The sequence below is a fragment of the Lynx rufus genome, unplaced genomic scaffold (assembly GCF_022079265.1).
Source record: "Lynx rufus isolate CCGP_SWC_20201006 ecotype Redwood Valley unplaced genomic scaffold, mLynRuf1.p SCAF_26, whole genome shotgun sequence".
NCBI lineage: Eukaryota > Metazoa > Chordata > Mammalia > Carnivora > Felidae > Lynx > Lynx rufus.
In genome coordinates this window covers 16082480-16108881 of record NW_025814841.1, presented here as the reverse complement: position 1 = coordinate 16108881, position 26402 = coordinate 16082480, and the positions used below count along the sequence as shown (strand labels likewise).

Here is a 26402-nt window from a genome sequence, read left to right as displayed (position 1 = left end):
ATGGCATGTGCCATTTACCTTTCTATCAAGGTACCAGTTACTCAGGCTTTGATTGCAAATCCCATCAGTGAGCCAACTAGACGGGCAAATCCTACCAGTAAGCAAATTTGGATCCTTAATCTCAAACTATGTGTATTCATCTATTATTGTTTGCTTGATCTTATATTATTAATATTATCTGCGTAAAGCCTGCTTAACATTGTCTCTTTCTCCCTCTGGCCCTCTCCCCCACTGGCACCCCCTCTCTCTCTCTAAGGGGAAAAAATATATATATATACATATATATGCATGTGTATATACATATACGTATGTATATGTGCGTATATGTGTATGTATGTGTATATATATATATATATATATATATATATATATATATATTCTGATATTTTCTTCCCACACCCCAGTACCCATTAGATACTCTGGTACCCAAATTTGGAGCCCATTAGAAATTATAGAGCCTCCTTCAGTGGACTGCCAACTCCTAGAAGGAATCAGAACATATAGAGTGAGTGCTCTTCTATTTCCATCTCCATGATCAAAACCCTCCATATGATACCGTTCTGCACAGAGGCCTCGTTACTCCTTTGAACTACATAATTTTCAGAAAAAAATGACCTTTTATGGATTAAAAGATTCAGTTACTCACCAAGGTGGGGGTCTGTGTATACCAAAGGAAGTAATGTTTTATGTCTCTTTTGGTTTCCTGTGTTGTATTATTAGGGTGGGATTTACCTTGAAAGTATTCTTCCTGCAACCTCAAAAAAGATTGTTGAAAAAAATCAAAGTGCAATGTAAAACCGAGTATTTTGAGCCTGTCAATGAGTGGATTAACATGTGATGTCTAGTCAATGAGCTATAAGCTTACCCATTTGTAGAAAAAATTCTCAAGAACAGATTTGAGCTTTTAGTAAAAGCATACTTGTTCATGTCATTTAAAATGTATTCAGTAGCTTGGTGCCTGATGATTCATTGTCAGATCTTCCCAAATTACCAAATTTTTCTGGGTTTATTCATTTTCCTTGGAAGCTTTTGCCTAACTTTTATGTTCTAACTTTTATGTTCTAACTTTTATGTTCTAAAGTTCAGATTAATATCATTTGTAAGTACAAGGAAATATAAAAGATTCTATTTTAAATATGTCTGTATTATATATGCTTAGAAATGGAGATGATCTTTGTCTCTTTCACAAAAGCAAAATGTCCAAAGGCTAATTTTTCGTTAGAATACAAAAATTATATAAGAAGCATGAGATATTAATGTATAGTAAATATAATATGGTCCTAATTTTAGTTGATGTAATGATAATTATAATAAAGTATGATTTCATAACAATAGGAAAGTTAATATATAAATGTTGTATTAATGGTTTGTTAGGTACTAGAAGCAAATTTTGTTTGTGTTTGTGTGGGTACATGTAGGTTACTTGATGTAAACCATAGAATGAAGAGATAGGTGTGAGTATATGTGTTCAGGTATTACACAGAAAAAAATTGAAACTGTGTTAAATGAAGAAAGAAGAGCCTATACCAAGTAGTTATATTACTGACATAAACCAAAAGGAAATATCAGTATTATAAAGCCATTATTTTCTCTAAAAACTGAGGGAAATAAGATACAAGAATGTTAAATAATAATTGATAGCATGATACTATGAAATAAAAATGAGTATATGTTTTGACCTGAGTTTATGCTGTATTTTCACACGGAATATTTAATTTTCTAAGTGGAAATGTAATGAATGTGGTCACTTATTTTGGTTTTATTTTCATATATATGAAGAAAATGGAATATCCTGTTGTTGCTTGGCCACTGAGATTTCGCATTCTGCATGAAATTGCACTGGGTGTAAACTACCTGCACAATATGAATCCTCCTCTACTTCATCATGACTTGAAGACTCAAAATATCTTATTGGATAATGAATTTCATGTTAAGGTAATTTGGAAAAAAGTTTATCTGCATCCTTGAGTTTAATAGTGTTGAAGACTGTTTAGGATTTTTTTCATCCTACCTAGCCGATTTAATACCTCACTTTTCCATAGCCTGCAGTTCTTTTCTTCAGTGCCCCTTCTTCCTGTTGCAGTGGCTTAGTTCTTTCTAGACTCCAGAGGTAGATAGAATTATGGTACGAAATACAAAGTCATTATGTCCTTAATTGAAATTGTCATGTAAACCTTTTTTTTTTTTTTTTTGGTTTTGAAGTTCTTACAGATTCATGTATGTAGTTCTGTGTCACTTTATCACATGTGTGACCGCCATAACAATCAATATACAGCACTGTTCTGTCACCACAAAGCTATCATTCCTGCTACCCCTTTATATTCATACTCACCCTCTTCTACTGTCCCTAACCACGGACAACCACTAATCTGTTTTCCATCTCTATGATTTTGTCATTTTGAGAATGCTGTATAAATGCAATCATGCAGTATGTGATATGTTGAGATTGGCTTTGTTTACTTAGCATAACACATTTGAGATCCATCCAAGTTGTTGCTTATACCAGTAATTGGTTCTTTTTTATTGATGAATGGTATTTCATAGTAGGGGTATACCAAAGTTGTTCAACCATTTACCTATTGAAAGATACTTGCATTGTTTCCAGTCATTGGAAATTACAATAAAACTCCTATGAACAATCCTGTGCAACTTTTTGAATGAACATAAGTTTTCATTCTTCTAGATAAATGCCCAAGAATGCAACGGCTGGGGGGTTTGTTTAGTTTTTTAGGAAACTACCAAACTGTTTTCCAGAATGACCATACATCCTACCAGCAATGTATGATTGACTCAGCTTTTCCACATTCTCACCAGCATTTGGTATTGTCACAGTTTTTTATTTTAGCATTGTAATAGGTATACCGTGATAACTTATCATAGTTTTAATTTGCACTTTTCTGATGGTTAGTGATATTGAACACTTTCTCATTTGCTTATTTTCTCTCTATCCTTTTCAGTGAAATGTCTCTTCATGTCTTAAGCCGTTTTCTATTTGAATTTTTTGGCTTTTTACTATCGGGTTCTGAGAGTTCTTTAGACTTCTTAGAGAGAAGTCCTTCATCAGATATGTAGTTTGAAAATATTTTCTCCCAGTTGATTGTTTGTTCTTTTCATCCTTTGAACAGGGTCTTTCTCAAAGGAAGTTTTAATTTTGATGAAGTCCAGTTTATCAATTTTTCCCCTTTATGACAATGCTTTTCTGTCATATCTAAGTAGCCTTCATCAAGCCATAGGTATTGAAGGTTTTCTTCTATGTTACCTTCTAAAAGTTTTAGAGTTTTATGCTTTATATTTAAATCTAGGATCTAGTTTGAATTTTTTGTATAAAGCATGAGATTTAGGTGCCTAAAGGCATCACATGTAGTGATTCCATAGTTTACATCTAACTGATGACAGCAAATAAAAAGTAGTTGCTAAGTAGCTAATACGAAATGTAACTTGCTTTGTTTTTATGTTATTTTGCTACACCTCTTACAATAATATATATAATTGAAGATCATTGTAAATATCAAAAAATGTTCAAAGAAAAAAGTAACAGGGAAATTGGAACCATAGAAAAATTAATACAAAAAGTGTGAGAAAAGTTAAAGGAAAAACTAAACCTCTGTTAAAGGCACTTCCTCTCCCTAGAATAAAATGGGAGCAGAAAGGAAACAGAAGCTAGGTGCTGCCTCAGTACTACTTAAAAAAAAAAAGAAACTAATCTGTTACAACAGTTATAAAACCATGCGGGTAGAAGTGCCTTAATGGTCAGCTAGTCCCCTGAATCCTCACTGCGATAGTCCCTTGTCTCCCAAGGGCAAATATCCTATAACAGGGAGTTTTAATATCCATCCTTAAATGACTGTGACATTTTCTTATATGATCTATCAAAACACCTTCCGTTTGTTTCCGTCCATTGGTCCTAGTTTTACTCTTTGTGATAACCTGAGTAAGTCCAATTCTACTTCCGCGTGACAGCCCTTTCAATGTTTGAAGATGACTCTAATCCCCCGCCCCTCACATACACTTGTGTTTTGTTCTCCCTTCTAAACATCCTTAGTTCTTCCAACCAATTTCCTTATTACATGGATTTTAATCACAGGTGCTGTCTAGATGCTTCTGTGCATAAATCTCAATTTTTATCCTCACAAAGAAAATACTCCTGATGTGACCTGATGAATGTACTTTTGGATGGAAGTGTCATTTCCCAGGTCCCTAAATAGCATTAACAACAAGTCCTGAGAGGTTCTTTTTTTTCAGGCTTAAGCCATGTCACATACTTTGCAGAATACTTTTGAACATCATCACATTTTGTCTTGTTAGATTTGATTGATTACTTCAGCCTCTTAAGATCTATTTCAGTTTTACTTTTCTAGTCCAGGCGTTTTAATTTTATTTCCCAGATTGGTGTTACCCTCAGATTTAATTAGCTAGTTTTTGTGTCTTTAATGATTATATATTAACCAGTACACAACTCAGATCAGAGCTGCACAACATACTGCTAGGACTCACGTTCTAGGTCACTATCAATCTATAATTAGCACTTTTGGAGAATAATCATTAATTTTGTTTGCAATACTTCTAAGAGAGCTGTTATACAGCCCATATTTCTCCATTTTGTCCTTGAGAATATTATCAGAGTCCTTAGTGGACTGCTTTCCCAGGTATCCTCCTGGCTTATTCCCTCACTTTCTTCACAGTGGCTTTCCCTGACAACTCACTCAATTTCTCTATGTCTTTGTACCTTGATTTATGCTCCTTCATATTATTTTCACCACCTGTCATAATATTTTTGTTAATGTATTTATTGACTGTCTCCCCCAATTAGAATAGAAACTCCATTAAGACTGAAATTTAGGGGTGCCTGGATGGCTCAGTCGGTTGAGCGTCCGACTTTGGCTCAGGTCACGATCTCATGGTCCGCGAGTTCGAGCCCCGCATCGGGCTCTGGGCTGATGGCTCGGAGCCTGGAGCCTGCTTCCGATTCTGTGTCTCCCTCTCTCTCTGCTCCTCCCCCTTTCATGCTGTGTCTCTCTCTGTCTCAAAAATAAATAAATGTTAAAAAAAAAAGACTGAAATTTAGTCTATTTATTAACTGTCACCTGCTCAGTACATGCCATATTGAAGTATTAACTACGTATTTGTTGAATAAACAAACGAATGAATTCTAGATCTGCTCTATATACCAGATAGGCCTGATAACTTAATAGTCAAACATGTTACTTTGAATAACAAAGTGTTTTGTAATATACAACTGTTTTAACATTTATGCTTTGACAGTCGTACTACTGTCAAAAAAGGTAATGAAATTGGTCATTGTTTTATTCAGTAAATATTTATGGAGCAACAGTAGTATGGCAAACATTGTGCCAAGCACTTGGGATATATCAGATTAGATTTGAAATTGACCACCAGTCAATATAATTTGTTTTTCATGACTTCTTGCTGGCTCTTCCATTAATTACTCATAACATACCCCTGTTATTAAATTTTCTAAATTTTTTTAAGCAAGGAGTAAGCACAGTCTCTACCAGTATGTAGATTTGCAAAATCAACATTTTCTTTCCTTTTTATTTTTTTATTTTTTTTTAAATTTTATTTTTTATTTTTTAAAATTTATATCCAAATTAGTTAGCATATAGTGAAACAATGATTTCAGGAGTAGATTCCTTAATGCCCCTTACCCATTTAGCCCATCCCGCATCCCACAATCCCTCCAACAACCCTCACTTTGTTCTCCATATTTATGAGTCTCTTCTGTTTTGTCCCCCTCCCTGTTTTTATATTATTTTTGTTTCCCCTCCCTTGTGTTCATCCGTTTTGTCTCTTAAAGTCCTCATATGAGTGAAGTCCTATGATTTTTGTCTTTCTCTTACTAATTTCACTTAGCATAATACCTTCCAGTTCCATCCACGGCATTGCAAATGGCAGGATTTCATTCTTTTTGATTGCTGAGTATTTCTTTCCTTTTTAAAAGTCAGAATGACATTTATTTTTCTTATATACTATCCATTCTGTCCCACAAAGAGCACTAATAGCACCATGGAGGTATTTGCAAGGACAGTACAACCTTGGTTTGTGAGTAACTTGTCCTGCGAGTGTTCCACAAGATGAGCTAACATTTCTAATAAATTTTAACTTGATAAATGAGGAGTGTCTTGCAATATGATTAATACATTACATTGAACGTCGCATGATCACAGCTTAGCCAATGGTTCTTGAAATTTGCTTTGATATACAAGTGCTTTGGGTTATAAGCATGTTTCCAGAATGAATTATGCTTGCAAACCAAAGTTTTACTATTCTCAATAACCTGAAATATATATATAATAATCTGAGATTTGCCCTTCTTGACCTTTTCAACATCCTTGAACTTGAGTTTCTTCATCTCAGTCTGGAAACTAAATAGAGAAAACAGAAGCAAAGTACTAGGTAGTGATTCCTACTTTCTTTTCACTGATCAATAGGGTATCCTTTCTTGGTCTTTCTTTGATATGAATAGAATTTAAAATAGTTTGACTTTGTTTAGTTTTGTAATTTTTATTAATTTTAGTACAGAGAGCTGTGACCTTTCTAATACTATTCTTATAAATTAGTAGCATTCTTTTACATGTATCCTATATGTCTCTATTTTTTACTTTATAAATGTCCCTTAAAAGTCACAGTACGGGGGTGCCTGGGTGTGTCAGTTGGTTGAGCATCTGACCCTTGGTTTTGGCTCAGGTCACAAACCCAGGGTGGTGGGATCAAGTCCCACATCAAGCTTTGTGCTGAGAATGGAGCCTCTTGATATTCTGTCTCTCTCTTTCCCTCACTCCCTCCCTCTCTCTGCCCCTCTCCACCCCTCTCCCCTGCTGGCTCACTCTCATGCTCGTGCGCACGCGCTGTCTCTCTCTCTCTCTCTCTCTCTCTCTCTCTCTCTCTCTCTCCCCCCCCCCTTTTCCCTCTCCCTCTCAAATAAAAAAAAAATTCAAAGTTCATCACTGACTCATAAAAAAGTAAGTTATTTAACCTACCTATCATCTTGGAAAGGCATTTAAATGAAGTACGTATCTTTAAAAATACTCAATAAAATTAAATGGATGTTTACAGCTCGCTACCATTTTCTGAAGTAAGTTTTTTCACTGGAATGCTGGCCAGAAGCATAATAGCTGAAAGAAAAATATTTACTACTGATTTAGATCAACTGAGACTTTTCTACTTTAAAAAGAATACATTAAGTTTGGTTATCTGTCAGGTGCTCATTAGTGTATTGTATATACAAATGAACCAGTGATAGGCTTCTTTGAAATGAAAATATTTATATGTACCATACTTGCTTTCTCTGCTATTCTGTCAGTCTTATGTAGAAAACAGAATACTTCAGGATTAATCTTCAAAACATTTTGCTGCTGCTGATTTTATAGTTTTATAGATAATGGATAGTATATGTAAATGAAAGTAGCTATTCTAGTAGGGTGGTAGGATTGTGGATGATTTTTATAGTAGTGTGTTTTAATTTCCTCTAATTTTTAAAATAATCTTCTTATTTAAAAAGAAAGCCTTTAGCTTTGAAATGCATGTTAAAATCTTGCATAGTATTGGAAAGTTCTTATTCTCTGTCTTCATGGCTGAATGATTGATTTATTAAGACCTTCAAGAAATCATTCCTTCCCTCACATTGTTCACTTTTTTCCTGTTGAAGATCCAGATTTATTGCATCATGCCTTTTGTAATGGTATTGTTTGTAATAGAGAAAGGAGAGAAGTATAGCTCCACGTGAAAACCAAACTAAATCAGCTCAGAGAGAGAATTCTGATTTAGGTTTTTAGGTCAGGTTTGAAAAGAGGAAGATGAAGATCTTAGGTGAAAAAGCGCATAAGGAGGCAAGCTCAGGAATACATTTTCTGTAACGCTGTGTTCAAACCAACATTTATCCCAGGAGTTTGCAAATTATGGTTCACGTATAAGGTGAGACAACATCTCAGATTTTTTTTTAGAATTTTTCACTTGTGGCACAAAAATAAACTCTACTTATAGTAATGCTTATTACTCTAGCAAATGTGCAACTGGAGTGCTGTTTTTGCTCTTAGAAGGTAGCTGGGAAGAGCAGATTGTATCGAATAAGAGCAACCTATATACAAAACACTAATATTAACACATACGGATCACTTATTGTGTGCCAGATATTGTTCTGAGGGCTTTGCTTAGAATAAGGCATTTAATTTTCTCAAACCTGTGATATAGTGTTGTTATCCCCACTGCACATGTGTGCAGATGGGTCATCTGAGGCAGAGAAATTTAAAAACTTGCTCGAGTTCACACATAGTTAATTAAGTGGTAGTATTGGAATCTAAATCTAAATAACCTAGGCTCCAGAACCCGTGTTCTTAGCCACATGGTATATTACCTTTCAGTCAATCCAGCGTAGCTCTTCATGTATTGGCACCATATTTTCTCTGGGTCTTTTCTACTTTTTTTTTTCCTTAGACTTACCCTTTTATTTTAATAATGTATGGAAAAATTCATATAGCCTACCCCCTCCCTTTTTAGAGTGGAGCCATAATTTTTTTTAATAACAAATTTAAACACTGAACAAATTGTTTCTTCTATTAAAACTAGTAAAAATGGAAGAGTTAAGTAATTGAAACACAAATGATGTACTGGATAGAGCTCATTTCCCTCTGTTGATCCTAAATTATGCAGTGTGAAGGTCTAAGTAATTCAAATTAAATGTTTTTAGAGTCCTATACCCTTTTGTCCATAAAATACTATTTCTGTTATTATATTTTGTCTTCCATTTTCTTTTTAATTTTTTTTTAACTTTTCTTCATCTTTGAGAGACAGAGAGAGACAGCATGAGCAGGGAAGGGGCAGAGAGAGGGAGACACAGAATCCGAAGCAGGCTTCAGGCTCTGAGCTGTCAGCACAGAGCCTGATGTGGGGCTCGAACTCACAAACTGAGATCATGACCTGAGCCGAAGTCGGATGCTCAACCGACTGAGCCACCTAGGTGCCCCTTTTGTCTTCCATTTAAAAAAAAAAAAAATAAGGAACCTTTTAAATAGAGAGTTATAAGGTGTTGTAGAATACCTGCATAAAATTTACTAGTGAAGCAAAACTTTAAAGGATATATCAGAAGCACAGAATGTCACCCATAATTCTTCAAGCAGTCCTTGTCATGGACGTAAATATGCTTTATATGCTAAATAGACTCTTGCCAACAGATGTGACTCTTTTAGCAGTAAGCATAAATCATATAATAATGACCTATACTATATTGAAATTTTACTTCCCAATTGAAGCTTACTATTTTTAGGGCATTATAAATAAGAACATATAAATCTGAGTTGCAAACAATACCCAGTGGCAATCATATTAGATACCAGTAGTTTAGCGGTTCTTTGGGGTGTGGGTGAATTTTGAAAGCACATGCTATAAAACTACTTGTCTTAAAAAGTAGTGTTTGGTGTATATGCTCATTCAGAATTTAAGGCACAAAATATTCCTGCTTAATTTTTCAAAACTCATTCTCCATTTTAAAATCTGTGATATTATGCTGAACTTCAAGTCAGTATCTATTGCTTCTAGAGTTATTGGGCTCAGCACTCTAGAATTAATAAACTGAGAGAATATATAGAAAGAAAATATTAATATAGAACATTTCCTCTAGTCTCATATCTCAATACAGTGAATGTAGACAAAGAGAGTCAATTCTTGTTTTTTTTTTTTTTAAGAAAAAAATTTTAAATTCAGTTATTTACTCTTTTCCCTTACAGATTGCAGATTTTGGTTTATCAAAATGGCGTATGATGTCCCTCTCACAATCACGAAGTAGTAAATCTTCACCAGAAGGAGGGACAATTATCTATATGCCACCTGAGAACTATGAACCTGGACAAAAATCAAGGGCCAGTGTCAAGCATGATATATATAGGTATAATTTGTTACTTTTGCTCAGAGTTAACTTTGTATAAAAATAAGATTAATCAGAATTTCAAAGCTACATTTTAAAATGTGATTTTTACTCTTCTCTCATAAGTGTGGCAAAAATAGAGACCACAGTGATTAATATTTTTCAAATAAAAGATTCCTTGCTTTAAGCTACTTTTACATCCTTGAAAAAAATTTAAGGCACATTTTTTGTCCTGTGAATTTATAATATAGTACTCAAAGGTTTTTGTTTTTTTTTTAATCATATCTGACATTGATGGAGGAGGGAAGGAAACAGTGTGGTCAACACTTAACACTACAAAAGGAGATAGTATTTAGACCAAAAAAAGTCAATAGAGTAGGGCTACATAAAACCATCTTTTTTATTGCTGTTTATTTTGTGTGAATAATAGAATCATGTAATTAGAGGTCTTTAAAGAATCATCCACAACAAATTATCCTTTCCTATAACTTCAAATTTTTATTATAGTAATTTGCTAATTTTTCAAATTGGATTAATTCCCTTTCAAAACAAACCTGTATATAAATATTCATGGTCTTGGTTGTATTGGTAGTTCTTTATACACTATTTCACTACCTTGTCCCTTTCAAAAATGATCTCTCCGTAGTCAGCTTTTAAAATCAGTGCTATTTTAGTTTATTATGCATAGTTAGTTTATAATGTATTGTATGTATATTTTTATCTTTAACAGCTATGCAGTTATCACATGGGAAGTCTTATCCAGAAAACAGCCTTTTGAAGGTACGTGTACTTTTTTTATTTTTTATTTTTTTTAATTTTTTTTTTAACGTTTATTTATTTTTGAGACAGAGCATGAACGGGAGAGGGTCAGAGAGAGGGAGACACAGAATCTGAAGCAGGCTCCAGGCTCTGAGCTGTCAGCCCAGAGCCCGACGTGGGGCTCGAACTCATGGACCGTGAGATCATGACCTGAGCCGAAGTCGGCCGCTTAACTGACTGAGCCACCCAGGCGCCCCTGTACTTTTTTTAAATCTTTAAAAAAAAAATTTTTTTTTAATGTTTGTTTTTGAGAGAGAGAGAGACAGGGAGACAGGGTGTGAGTGGGGAAGGGGCAGAGAGAAGGAGACACAGAACTCGAAGCAGGCTCCAGGCTTTGAGCTGTCAGCCCAGAGCCTAACATGGGGCTTGAACTCATGAACTGCAAGATCATGACCTGAGCCAAAGTCAGATGCTTAACTGACTGAGCTACCCAGGTTCCCCTCACTTCGTTGTTCTGGATGACATCATGTTGCTAGGCCACATTCAGAACTATCTAAATAAAGCCCATCTTATTTTGAATCTGCCTACCATTCATTTTGTGGAAACATACTATAAAAACATAATAGTTTATCAATTCTGAATCCACTGTATATTGGAAACTCTACTGGATTAAGGGTCAGAAAAAGGTAGATTATAATTCTTGTTCTGATAGTAATTAGCTCTGTGATCACGCCACTAAATCTCGAGTCCTCTTTTTTTTTCATTTGCAAAATGAAATTTTTGAATATTTATTTTTGATTCAGTCCAGTTCTAAAATTCTTTATTTGAAAATTTAATTCATGCTTCTTCTGTAATAACCAGCAATCATTAAAGAATAATTTCAAAGTTTTCTGATAATATTGTCCATTTCTTTATTCTGATTCTTCCATTCTGTTCGTAAGGGTCAGTTTGATGTGTAACAACCTCAGAATCTCAGTAGCTTACTAAATAAACGTATATTTCTCATTCACGTATGATGTGAGTGGCCATCCTTGGCTATACTAGGTTCTACTCAGTTCTACTTGTGCTCTGCTGTATTCACATTCCATTGGCCAAATCAGATACATGACCAAGCTTAAAATTAATGAGGTGAGGTGAAGCTATAAACTCCACCACAGGAGGCAGACAAATCTCAATGACTGGAATATATATTTGTACATATATATTTCTTTAACAGAAGGGGGGGATAATGCATTATTCCCAACAGTTTAAGTTTCCCTCATATTTAAGTAATCTATTAGATCATAATATATTTCTAATAAATGAAATATATTTGTTTTGACAGAAGTCACCAATCCTTTGCAGATCATGTATAGTGTGTCACAAGGACATCGACCTGACACTAATGAAGAAAATTTACCATTGGATATACCTCATCGAGCACTCATGATCTCTCTAATAGAAAGTGGATGGGCACAAAATCCAGATGAAAGACCATCTTTCCTAAGTGAGTGTACAGTTTTAATTTGGACATTTGGAATTAGAAAAATAGTGACTATACTATGAATAAAATATTCCTTCAAAAATTACACAAGTTAGATGGCAAACTTAAAGGTTTTTTTTTTTTAATTCAGGTGCTGTTTTTATTTTATGAGATTAGAGAGATAAGAAGAAGCTGTTGGGCTACCACCAAAAGGTTATAAATCTACTCCAAGTACAATAGAATAGCATTAATATGTGTGTTGTATGGAAATGACATGATCTAATTTAAGTTTTGAAGAGAGCACTCTTGTTGCTGTTGGAAAATTGACTGAAGAAGGGCAGGAGTGGATGCAAAGAGACCAGCTAAGAGACTGTCAAGAGTTTACTAATTAAGGTGGTAATCCTAGATAGAAAAATTAGATAGATAGAATTAAGATTTATTTCAGAGGTAGAATGGATCATCATCTAAATGTAAACATAGAAAATTTTTATGACCTTATGGTGAGCAAAGAACTCTCTATATGACATCAAAAACAAGATACGTGAAAAAAAGGATAGTTGGACTTGGAAAAAATTGAAAATTTTTGCACTTCAAGAGATGTGATTAAGATAAAGTGAAAAATAAGCCACAGACTAGGCTTTTAACTATAAAAGCAATGAAATATATTTAATTAAAACATATTTTAAACATATAATTAAAATATATTTAATTATAGTTCAAAGAAACATCTTTTAACTATAAAAGCAATGAAATATATTTTTTACTCACAATTTGTGTTCACTGCTTATCATTACTATATTTAAAAAATCAAAAGTTGCTTGTAATGGATTCACATTTATTTCCCAGAGCTATCTGGGAGGGTCTATATCTCCCTTGTCCCCAGTGCCACTTCCAAATACTCATTTCTTTTCCATTCTCTAAAACTTCTAGCTCCTATGAAGATCATACCATTAGGCAATACTTACTTTTCTATAGACTTCCTGGTTTTTCTTTATTGTTCTTTGAAGACTTTGACTTTTGGCTTAATGATTTCTCTACCCTGCATTGATCAGTACTTAAAGGAGCCCTCTGCAGATCACAGAGCTGTCTCTCTGTGTTACCTCTCCCCTCTCTGGTACTGTCCTCTGAACTCTATCTGCCTTGGTCTACCCAGACTCTCAGCCCCCTCTCCTCAATTAACTTCCCACTCAGTTGAGAAGTGAGGTCCCACCTTACTTTCCCTATGAGCTGCAGCTGGAAACTCTCTCTAGGCAGCAAGCCTGGGCAGTCCTAGGGCTCACCTTATTTGTTTCCCACCTCAGAGATCTCTGTCCTTTGTTGCCCAGTATCTAGTGTATTGAAAACCACTGTTTCGTGTATTTTGTTTGGGTTTTTTTTGGTCATTTTAGGGCAGGACGGTAAATCCTACCCTATTGCTCCAGAAGTGGAAGTTATTGGTTTCTCTTTAAATTAGTGGCCAAAACTACACACTAAATACTACTTAGCAATTCTATTATGCTTCTCAAATACATCTCTAGTATTCCATTCTCAGAGATCAACTGTTCTTAAGGTGTGGTACAAGGACCCCTGGGGTGGTTGGTTCCTGAGACTTTGACAAGGATTCACAAAATCAAAACTGTTTTCAGAATAAGAAATAGTAATATATTAATTTCCCTTTTTATTCTCATTCTCTCATGAGTACACGGTGGATTTTTTCAGAGGCTAAATCAGGTATGATGGTTTCACTGCTCCAGCAATTAATGTAATGTGTTCTCATACACTCCGATGTTTTAAAATTTTCTCAGTTATAATTTCTAATATAGTAAGTATCAATAGATATGACCCACATATACAAAAACTGGGATACTCAATAATTTTAAAGAGTCCTGAGACCTAAAAGTTTGAGATTTGATGTCTTAATCAGTGATTATATTGTATTACTGTCGGAGGCACACAAGTCCCATTTTTTTATGTTTCCAAAGTGAAGATGAAATTCCATTTCAATCCCCAAAAAAGCAAAGTATAGGGAGAATATTTTCTAACTTCTATGTGTCCCTCAGCAGTCTTCCTCAGACTTTATCTTATTTGTTAATTTTGGAGAAAAACTGAGCATGCTTACCTGGTCCCTTCTCAGTTTTTTTTCCTTCTTTTAGAAGTCAGCCTATCTAAAGGATACATACATTTTCTGCTCCCCCATGTGGAAGTAGATGTAGACTCTGGCTGAGTAAAGCTGTGAATTCTTTCCAAGCCCTTTGGCTACAGATCTAAAGGTAATTTCCCTATTAATCTTTATTGGTCATAAAGGTGATACTTTAATCATCATTTATCATTTTTTTTGTGGCTTTTCTTGGTAGATTCTGAGCTTAGGAAAAGAAGACAGGGTTAATACCTTAGCCTCCCTTCTTTTAATTTTTTTTTTTTTTATTTTAGAGAGAGAGAGAGAGTGCAAGTGGAGAGAGGGGCTAGGGGGAGAGAATCTTAAACAGGCTCCACAGTCAGCATGGAGCCCTATGCAGGGTTCCATCCCACGACCCTGGGATCACGACCTGAGCTGAAATCAAGAGTGGGACGCTCAATCAACTGAGCTAACCAGGTGCCCCATAGCATCCCTTCTTAAACCTCCTTCGTCCCATGCTCCATCTTCCCTTTAACAGATCACCTGTTCTCACACTGTACTAAGAAATAGAAACCATAAGAGAGTACTACCTCACAGTTCCACTACCGTATCCACAAACTTCAAACTTCGTTGTACTTGTATCCATCTTTCCTGCCTTGTCTCTTTTCCAGTGGAAAAAAGTGTCCATATATATACTTAACACAAATGTAAACGTATCACTTGTGCTCTGGATACAGTTCCCAAGCCCTCTTCAGCTTCTCGTCCTTATATTCTGTCTCTGTTCTTGAGTGTCCATCTCAGCCTATCTAGTGGGTCATTCAGCTGTCATATAGATATATCCCATTATTATCTCCTATCTTTATACAGGAAAAAAAATCTTAACCCCATATTGTCTTTCAGTGTCACCTCATTTTTCTGCCCCCATTGAAATCTAAACACCTTGTAGGAATTACCCGTACTTGTTTTCCCTGCTTCTTTCCATCTAATTCAGTTTTTGACAAACTTACATCAGTCTTCTGTTTTCATATCTCCACGAAAGCTACACTGTTGGAGTTACCAAGGATGGTAATGTTAGAAAATCCTGCTTATCTTACTTGGCTTCTCACCAGATTAGACATTCCCTCCTTGAAACTTTCTTTCTGGTGGCTTCAAGACAGAAGAAGCTACACTCTCAGCATCCTCTCTTTCTCAGTCTCTCTCACTTCCTCTACTCAATTTCTAACTGTTGGAATGCTTCAGAGCTCTAACGTGGATCCTTTACTACCTATTTACTATCTATACTCTCCCCCTATACTCTCCCCCTAGGTGATCCAGTCCAGACCAAAGCTTTATATACCATCCGTTAGTGATGCTCAGTTTTATATCCAGAGCCCTGGCCTCTCCCTTTGGCAACAAGTTTATATGTTGTTGTTGTTGTTGTTGTTGTTGTTGTTGTTGTAGTGATTATGATTGTTTCTATTTCTTGGCTATTATGAATAATGCTGCTGTGGCTGCTCATATGCAAGTCTTTGTGTGAACATGTTTTCATTTCTCTTATATTGGTACCTATGAGTTGAGTTGCTGAGTTGCATGGTAAATTCATCTTTCATTTTTCAGAAACTCCCAAATGTTTTCCAAAATGGTTGCATCATGTTATATTCCCATTTTTGAATTGGTTTATTTGCCTTATTATTGTCAGAGCTCTTTATATATTCTAGGTATAAGTCTTAGCCAGATCCATGATATGCAAAAAATATTCTCCCAGTCTGGGGCTTGTCTTTTCATTTTTCTTAATAGCAGCTTTTTGAAGTGCAAAAGTTTTCAGTTTTTTTGAAGTGCATTTACAATTCTTTATGGACCCTGTTTTTAATGTCATATCTAAAAATTATTTACCTAACCAAAGGTCATGAAGATTTTCTCCTGTATTTACATTTAAGTGCACAATACGGTTCAAGTTAATTCTATGTATGGCATGAGGTAAGAGTCTAAATTATTTATCTTTTTTCATGTGAATATCCAGCTGTCCTAGCACCACTTGTTGAAAAGATGATCCTTTTCCCATTGAATTGCCTCAGCAACTTGGTCAAAAAGCAATTGACCGTAACTATAAAGGTTTATTTTTAGACTCTCAAGTGTATTCCATGATCTATATTTCTATCTCTATGCATACGTAAAGGCTCTTAACAGAGTTGAGTGTCATCAGTTTGGGGAAAAATTGACCTAGGGCCTGATCAGGTAAATATTAGCATTTATATTTTTCAATTTAATGATTATATCTGAACTCAAATAGTTTTTTTTTTTTCTCATGTAGAATGTTTAATAGAACTTGAACCAGTTCTGAGGACATTTGAAGAGATAACTTTTCTTGAAGCTGTTATTCAACTAAAGAAAACAAAGGTAAATTGCTAAATGAAATAATGGAAATTGAACTTTAAATAATCATATATAATTCATGGAGATTTTCAGCTTAGTTAAATTCCATTTTTATGTATCTACTTTTCACAAATACAGGCTACAGTATTAGGGCGATAGAGTTTACCAGAGACTATGAATACTGTTTTCTCTGTCACCAAAGGGCTTTTCCATTTCATTCAAATGGCCAATTCTAGATTTCAGAGACATTTCTAGAACTCCCATATATCAAATGTAAATTTAAAATGTGTAATGAATACCAGTTATGTACAATGAATGCCCTAAGTCACTAGAGTTTTTTTAACCTGTATTTCTTCCTTAATGTTGTAATATATACAGAGTAAAGAAATCTGGGTTCTTTCACTTCTTTTTATTCAATGTTCTTGGGCTTTTTTTAGATTTATAAAAAGTTAAGCTATAGAATTGTATTAATTGAGACTAAAATGTGTATTTGTTATTGCTTTATTTTGGTTTGTTTTCCCACTCAAACACTCCATGTTACATAAATCAAAGTAACCGTTGCTAAGAATTACTTAGAACAATTGTCTTATTGACTCATTCTGGCTTTTGTAGATCAGAACAATTGAAGGGCCCTATTACTGAAACGTTTTCTTAATATTATAGATTTGAGGGATGCCTGGGTGGCTCAGTTGATTGAGTATCCAACTCTTGATTTCATCTCAGGTCATGATCTCATGGCTCATGGGTTCGAGCCCCACATTGGGCTCTGTGCTAATGCGTGGAGCCTGCTTGAGATTCTCTGTCTCCCTCTCTCTCTCTCTCAAAAATAAATAAACATTTTTTAAAATTTATCAAAATGTATTAAAAAGTAACCATACAGTACTTTAGGGACAAAGTAAGCATAGTTGAGCTCAGCAAGTGCTGAGTTTCATTAAATTGCATTTGAGATATAATAATAAAAATAATAAGCTATTAACCAAAGTCTTAAGTTGTGAACAAGCATAGTCTACAATTTATGTATCACTACATGACCTTGATTGCTTCTTGCAATTTGCTGTATCTTTGACATAACCTTGGTTTAAAAGGGAAATGTGTGAAGAAAACGACTACCTTTAGCCAAACTGAAAATTGAAGATAGCAGTATCAGTGCCTCTTTTTAAGGCACTAAAGAACTGTGTTTTAATTCTTTTGATAGCTTTTCACTGACCTTCCTACTTCTCAGTAGGTACAATCTTTTTTAGCACATTCCAGTGTCTCCACTTCTTAGTAGCTACAGACTTCTGTAATACTTATTTTTGCTTTATCTTTTCAGTTCTCTTTGTCTCCTTCCAGCTTTTTCTTCTTCTGCCAAGCAAAGGTGAATAGAGAGAGGAATTGGTTCTCTTGGTTGTAAAGTGGAAGAGAACCATATCAGTTTTTTTTTCTTGTCCCCAAACTACTTAAATACTATGACCTATATTCAAAATGGTTAATTTTGGGGTGTGGCTCAGTCAGTTAAGTGTCCAACTCTTGGTTTCAGCTCAGGTCTGGATCTCTGTTTGTGAGTTTGAGCCCTACGTCCAGCTCTGCATGGTAGCATGAAGCCTGCTTGGGATATATTCATATTCATTCTCTCTCTCTCTCTCTCTCTCTCTCTCTCTCTCTCTCTGCCCCGCCCCCACTCACACTGTCTCTGTCTTTCTCTAAACAAATAAATTTTTAAAAATTAAATAAACCTTAAATTTTAGAAGAAATTTTGTTTTTTTTAAATAAAATAGTTTAAAGTACATATTTTCAAATACCTGAATACCCTTTGATGATAGCATTGCTAAATTACTAAAAAAGCATTACTTTCTTTGGCGTTTTTAAATAGCTATATTGTTTTCACTCAAAATTTTTTTAAAAAGAAATTCTGTATCAATTCTGTGAAATTAGTAGGGAAAGAATATCATTTCTATTTGATGAATGAGGTAACTGAGGTATAGGAAAGTTACATAATACCCTACGCAGCTAGTTAATGGCAGGGCCAACAATAGAATACAAATTTAATAAGATTTTTCATCAAGAAACTTCTGAAAACAAAGACCACCAGTTAAGGTGACTCGTTTGAGGTTCCTACATTTTTTTCATTTCTTTGAACCAGGTCCCGTAATTTATGTTTTCACAGATAGCCTTTCTTATAAATTAAATAATAACAACTGAACCAAAAGGAGTTTCTCCTTAATATTCCATTTCATTTCCTTCTAGGGATTGATTTACTAGTTCATAAATAACTTGAATTATCATAACTGATTAGTTATGAAAAATAATGTTACTAATTCAAGGATATTGCATTATCAAAAATGTTTCAGTAAATTTAAAATCACAGAAAAGCCTTGTATAACAGAGACAGACCCAAAGAATAACTCTAAAAGTTCACATAAAAATGTATTTAACAAATGTTCATTGGACTACTTTGTGCAAATGCTATGGTAGGTAGATTATAAATACAGATGAATAGTTGCTTTTCTTCTAAAATTCCTTACCCGGTAATGGAGAAGACCGTAATAAGTATGAATAATGGAGGGTTGGGAGCAGTTGGCATTATGTTGGTTTGGAGAAAAAAAAAAGCATACTGATAGGTTTGTTTTTTAAATCACTCACTAGTGATGGCAGTTAATCCAAGATTGCTTTATAGAGATGGGAATAAATCACTAAATGAGTTTAATAGAGAGGTATAGCATGTATGTAACTCATCTGCTTAATAGCTAGTAGCATTTATTGAAGGCTAACTAAGTAATCTTAGGGCTTTTTTGTTTATAATCCTCCTTACAGTATTCCTGAAAAGTAGGTATTCTTATCTCCAGTTTGCAGATAAGTAAACTGAAATTAAGTCTCACACCTAAAATCCAATGGTTAGGTATCCTGAGATTCTAAACCAGACCTGATTGGCTACATAGCCCCCATCATTCCATTAGTACCCTCTGCATCCTTTACTTACTCCAGCCCTCAGTTTCTTATCTGTAAAATAATACTGTACTTACAAGCACAGTGCTTAAAATATAGTAAATGCTTAAGAATTATGGATAGATACATACACATACATAAATTGAAATTTATTAAGTACCTAGTTTGTATCAGACACTTTATATTCATTCCCTCACTTAATCTCTAAAACGATCCTGCATGTAGGTATTAGTCAATCTTTAAAGATAAATGTGCTCAAGGTAACCAATTAATATGAGGCAGGATTCAAAGTTTGTTTCTCTATAAAGTTATTACTCCTATACTACACTGTCTCTACATTTAGATCATATATCCTCAAATGATGTAACTTTACTTTCCATTTGTTCTGTATAAACATAAATTATGTTAAGTAGATTGTATTTTATTCATAAAGCTTCCTAATCACTTCCAACTAAAGTACACGTATGCATTCATTCCAGTTACAGAGTACTTTGAGCACTATTCACTTATGCGACAAGAAGGAAATGGCGTCATCTCTGAACATACCTGTAACTCATGAGCCACAAGAGGTAAAATTATGTCGATAAACTCAAAATGTGAGAAGAATATGAAAAATCATTAAGTCTTGGGGTGCCTGGGTGGCTCAGTCGGTTAAGCCTCTGACTTTGGCTCAGGTCATGATCTCACGGTTCATGGGTGTGAGCCCTGCGTTGGGCTCTGTGCTGACAGCTCAGAGCCTGGAGCCTGCTTCACATTCTGGATCTCCCTTTCCCTCTGCCCCTCCCATGCTCACACTCTATCTCTCTCTCTCAAAAATAAACATTTAAGAAATTTTTAAATTAAAAAACAAATCATTAGCCTTAATTCCTTCCTTAATATGTGGGAAGCTAAAGCTAGGGAGATTTTAGGATTTATTAGGTAGCCCATGGCAATCTCCGGTTTGAAATCCAGTGCTCCTAATTCTCATGCCATGTTCATCTCATTGAATCATACATCGTCCTTGCTTTTCTGTTTGCCGTTAACTTTTGTCCTGTCATTGTTTTATCCAATGAGCAGTATTCCTGTGTGGTATATAGACAAATCATTGATTATAGTTTTACCATTATATTTATCCAAATGTAAACTATCCAATGTACACCCTTATCCTTACCTCCTACAGTGATTACTGGAAGGAAAATGCCATTTGCATGACCATCTAAAAGGAAAGATTTCTTCAGTAGCATTCATTCATATTTCAAGTTAATAATTTCTCCTAAGAATATATAAAGCTTATTATTTTATATATGTGTTTCTTTAATTTTGTAAGGTATAAATTGTAATAGTTTTGTTCTTTTTTATAGTAAACCAAAAGCAACAACTATTTAGAAATTAAAACCGTATAACTTTTAAAATGATTTTCTATTAATCTAAATCATTTATCCTCTGTTTACTTTAGGAATCGTGTGGATCCTCTCAGCTCCATAAAACTAGTGGTTCTACTGGAGCCTCAAAGTCCCTGTCAGCGTCTCAAGACAGTGATTTTTTACCTAGTATGTAAACTTTTCAATCAGTATTGCTGGCAAGGTTTCCTTTTTTTTTTTTTTAAGATCGTATCATTGGTAAGCAGTGATGGTTTATATGGAACATGTCTTTCATTTGCAGTCGTGACTCGTTTTTTTTTAAGTGTCAGAATCTAAAGATGCGAAAATAGTACTGGGATGTTCTACAAATACATTAAAATATTGAAGGCATTGTGTTAGACTCTAAAAAACATATCTTCTAAGGGAAGAGTAATATTTCTAAATAACCGTAGTAAAGAGATAGAAAGTGATATGGATGTAGAGCTATGGTAATACACTGGAAAAGTAACAGTTTTTACAAAGTATTTCACAACAACCTTGTGAGGGAGATATTCCTCATTTTACAGATTTTTAAGATCAAGACTTCCTGGATCACATAGTTAGTAGCTGGCAAACCCAAGACTCGAAGCCAGGTCTTTTGATAAATATTTTCATGTCACTCCACTACACCATGTTGTCATCATGAAGAAATTGTTTCTGACTGAAGGTTGGACCTATAGTTATAAAGATGGGCCTTCCAGGCAAAAGGAACAACATAGAGGCACAGAAGCAAGAAAACACAAAGAACAGTGAGTAGTTGGGTTTAGCTGGTGAAGAGGATATGAATTAATAAAGATAAAAGATCAGTAGGGTAGAATCATACCATCACAATTTCTAACACTAGGCTAAGCTATTTGGGCTTTTTCTCTTGGGTGGGAAGCAACTATTGCAAATTTTTGAGCAAGGGTGTGACTTGATAAAAAACTTTTTGCTCTAGGAAGACTCATCCTGTCTAGAATATGTGGAATATTTTGGAAGGAAAAGGAGAATGGAAGTGGGGAAACCAATCAGTTAGACTTTTGGCCTGTTACTGCAGTACACGAGAGATTATGAGACCTCAGAGTAGAAGAAGGAAGAAAGAGTGAAAGGGATGTTATGGAGAACACACTGAGGGGCTTTATAGCTCTTCACTTGTGGGAAGAAAGAATTTATAGATCTCCACTTGTAGGAAGGAAGACAAAAGAACTGAACAAGTTATCAAGCCTGGTGACTGGGAGAACATTGGTCTATTAACAGAAATAGTTGAAACGGATTTTAGAGTTAGATGTATAATTAAGTTTTTAGTGTTTTGTTTTTAATTTGAGGTGTTTAGCAGCACACATGAGGGTGATGTCCAGTGGGCTGTTGAAAATTTAAGACTAAGGCTCAACGAAGACAGAAAATTTAATTACATAGATTTGGGAAGAGAGGTGACAGTTGAGGCCCTGAGATTGAATAGGATTACCAGAGAAGGGTGTAGAAAAACACACATCATAAATAGATTTAGAGGACACATTTAACATGCTGAAGGAGAAAGAAGACACAGAAGAAGAAATGTGGGATTATGTGAAGAAGTAAAATTCCATAATTTATAATTTACATAAACACAAAAGTATGGTAAAAAACTTTCATAAACCCTTTTTGTTCTAAAATGTATTTACTTGTGGATTAGATTTATGAACCAGCTTTAATTCCAGTGAAAATGTAAAGACATTGAATACTATACTCTGTATGATCCAGATGTTGATATTTTAGCTAATAAGAGTAGCTAAGGACTCTTCTGCCCCTAACGAAGATACTGTGTTTTGTAGGAAAAACTCAAGACTTCTCTACGCTGTATCACTATCCAGTAAATCACAGTTGTGATAGTCACATTTCTGTAGCTCAAAAGGTGACCTGTTGTGATCACAGGACCGCCCCATGCTCTTTAGCAGTAATAAATCCACTCTCAGCTGAGGGAAATTCAGGTAAGTATACAACACTTTGTAAATGATGCCGTTTACTTCACAGCTATATGTTCAGTAGATTTGCCATACAGGAAGTTTTGTCTTTATTTCTTCAACATGATAAATACGTACCTTCTTAAGAAAGAAAGCACTTCCAATCCTGGCAGCTGTGAGTGCTGACATGTAATAATAGGCCCACATGGTATTCCATGAACACCTATCTAGTGAGGGACTGCCAGGAGGAGGTGTGACTTAATATGTTACTAAAGGTAGAGTTATTTTTGTTTTTTTTTTAAAAATATGCCGGTGTCTTTTATATTAAATATATAGATAGTTATAGAAATAATAGATATAGATATCTGCAACAGAGTGGGGCTTGCTCCTATGGATCTATAGCATATAAAAAGGCTTTTTCTGGGAAGGGAACTGAAGGGAAAAGAAGAGAGAACCCAAATATCTGTATGTTTCCTGAAAATTAACAGCATCCCCCAAAGTACTTGTATTTCATATTAGCCTAATCACGGTAAAATTGGGTTTTATTCCTTACTGTTTCTTTTTTCATCCAATTTTTTTCATAGCTGTCTATCTGTCCTCAACTCATTTGTCATCCCTTGCTCTCCTACAGAGCGATTACAGCCTGGCATAGCCCAACAGTGGATCCAGAGCAAAAGGGAAGATATTGTGAGCCAGATGACAGAAGCCTGCCTTAACCAGTCGCTGGATGCTCTTCTGTCCAGGGACTTGATCATGAAGGAGGACTATGAACTCATTAGTACCAAACCTACAAGAACCTCAAAAGTCAGACAGTTACTGGACACCACTGACATTCAAGGAGAAGAATTTGCCAGGGTTATAGTACAAAAGTTGAAAGATAACAAGCAAATGGGTCTTCAGCCTTACCCGGAAATACTTGTGGTTTCTCTATCACAATCTTTAAATTTATGTCAAAATAAAAGCTTGTAAGTGACTCTCTTTCAAGAAGAAAAGTTATTCTATGAGAGTATTTTATATTTCTGTTGCCTTTATCGTATTGTTTTTACAAAATCCACATGAGTATTAGAAGCTTTAATGGAGTTTCTTCCTCAGGTAAATATCAGTCTTCTCCTGTGACATTACAGTTTTGTTTTTTTTTTTAATTAATATAGTAGAAAGTTTGCATTTTGCTAGATAGTTCGATTTGTGTCTTTGGTTAATTGAAATTAGTTTTCAAATATAATGTCATTCTTGTACATAACAATGTCTTAAGGTATCATGCATTTCTCATGGAAGCCATTTTCATATTCACTTTCTTTTGGATTATTTATTACTTGTCTCAGATAAAGTTTGGCTTTTTGAAATGTAACCTTTAAATTAGAGATAGTACAGCATTTCTCATGTGTAGTCCCAGGTTCATATCCTCTCCAAAAAAGTTGTTCATTAAACTTTATTATCCAGATTACATTTTTAAATCTTAATCATTGGAATCTCTTTAAAAAAATATTTCAAAGGTAAAATACAAAATACATGAAGAAAAAATGTATCTTTCAACATGTTTCCACCCTCATTTCTAACCACAACCAGCAACCAAGGTAACCAAAGTTAACAACATAATGTGTATCCTTCTTTACCCTTCTTCCTACTCCTATGTAAAGTATATGCTCATTTGGGAAAGGGTCTTTCATTAGTATTATCATTTTAATACGTTATACGGCACTAATTTTTGCACTTAATAGTACATCATGTGTAGCCTTCCAGATCATACATAAATCTAACTCATCCTTTTTAATTGCTGCATAATATCAAGGCTGCATCTTTATCTTACTAATCTGTTCACCAGATTTAGCCAAAACAATAAAGATAGAGCATGAGTTATTTTTATGTTTAACAGCTTATGTCACTAAATGAAAACTTACAAGGAATAATCTCTCTTCTGAAAATGTTTATTACCAATGTCAGCAAAAAGTGTGATGCAGGATAAATTCAAAAGTACAGACTTTCAAGAGGTATCAGACCCACAGTATTATAAAAAAAAGTAAGAGTCAAAAATGATCAGAAGGTCCTCATAGGGCTATGTGCCATCAATGCAGAGCCCACTTCAGATCCTCTGTCCGTCCCCCTCTCTCTCTGCCCCTCCCTTCTTCCCTCTCTTTCCCTGTTAACATCTTTTTTAAATGACCAGAAGGTATTGGGGCAATTAAATATTTTATTAAGATTATACAATGAGTGTTTTAATCTCCATTTGGAGCTTGACACTAACTGGTGGTGCCTCATTACTGTATCTCTGAGAAATATGGAAATTACTAGGGAAAGATGGAAACCAATTAAGTATATGAGTTATCTATTCTATCTCCTATTTTTAAATGTTAGGATAAGGATTTAATTTGGGAAATAAGTTGAGAAAATGAGATTGTTTTAGGTAGTACATAGATATAGCACCAAATAACATTTGAGTCATATGGTACAGAAGTTCTTTCAGTTCTTCCTTGAGCCTTCTAATTAAGTAAAGGAGAATGTCACAGTTGTGCTGTCATGTTTTAATCCCCCTTGTTAAGAAAAAGAATAGGCTTCAGTCTCAGAACTTCAGAAACAGTATTTAGCAAGAATTTTACAGTTTTTTTAAAAATTGTATTTTATTTGAAAATGATCCACATGTCACAAGTGGTACTAATTGTGTATGTATAATATATAAAGTTTCATTTTATAATCAAGGCAATCCAAAATACTGAATTATAGGTAGAATGTGAGTGTACCAGCTATCATTGAAGCATAGTAGAAGGATGATAGTAAGATTCAGTCACTTAAGGAAGGTACCTAATAATCTATAATTATCTCTTTTTTAACTAGATAGTACTAGATAATCTGAAAGTGGCATTCCTTGCAGTGTATTTTTTTTTGTAGTTTGGTTTTTGTTTTTTTTAATGTTTATTTATTTTTGAGAGAGACGTTCCTTTGTACTTTTTTTAAATTTTTTATTTTTTAAAGTTTACATCCAAATTAGCATATAGTGCAACAATGATTTCAGGAGTAGATTCCTTAATGCCCCTTACCCATTTAGCCCGTCCCCCCTCCCACAACCCCTCCAGTAATCCTCAGTTTGTTCTCCACGTTTATGAGTCTCTTCTGTTTTGTCCCCTTCCCTGTTTTTATATTATTTTTGTTTCCCTTATGTTCATCTGTTTTAAAACAGTCTTACCCACAAATGTAGTCCACAGAACAGCTGCATTCACATCACCTGGAACTTGTGAGAAAGGCAAATTCATGGCCCTTCTCTCAGACCTGAACTAATCTCAGGTAGTAAGGTTCAGAAATCTATGTCAATAAACCATCCAGACCATTATGTGTGTGCTAAAGTTCAAGACCCTTTGTTTTTAGGAAACAAAATAGAACTATGCATAAGATAATTTCCCTTTAGTTCACAGATCAGTTTTCCTTGTGTCTGCCACACTTGTCTTCAGCAGGTGTAGTCTCAGAACTGAGGTGTGATTAGGAAATTTAACTTTTGGGTTTTTTTGCATCCACTTGAATTCCCAAAACAATATTAGACATGTTTTGCATGTTGGAAAGATTGCTTAAATATGATAATCAGATCAGTTGATTGAATCTATCACTCAGCTCTTTAAAGAAGTACTTTAGAAGGGATCAGACACTT

General features: G+C 34.6%; 1 protein-coding gene across 2 annotated transcripts in view; it reads left to right on the top strand.

Moving 5' to 3' along the window:
• Positions 1-24214, top strand: part of RIPK2 (receptor interacting serine/threonine kinase 2) — a 29990-nt gene extending 5776 nt beyond the window's left edge. The window contains exons 2-11 of one of the 2 annotated variants that reach the window (XM_047088945.1): positions 405-505; positions 1780-1935; positions 9741-9898; positions 10608-10657; positions 11961-12122; positions 16484-16569; positions 19950-20039; positions 20906-20999; positions 22640-22795; positions 23400-24214. In XM_047088945.1, the coding sequence (XP_046944901.1) occupies positions 1783-1935; positions 9741-9898; positions 10608-10657; positions 11961-12122; positions 16484-16569; positions 19950-20039; positions 20906-20999; positions 22640-22795; positions 23400-23737 (1287 nt within the window). In that variant the 5' untranslated portion in view covers positions 405-505; positions 1780-1782 and the 3' untranslated portion in view covers positions 23738-24214. The remainder of the gene's footprint in view (positions 1-404; positions 506-1779; positions 1936-9740; positions 9899-10607; positions 10658-11960; positions 12123-16483; positions 16570-19949; positions 20040-20905; positions 21000-22639; positions 22796-23399) is intronic. The other variant, XM_047088944.1, reaches the window with a different exon arrangement.
• The last annotated feature ends 2188 nt before the right edge of the window (positions 24215-26402 follow it).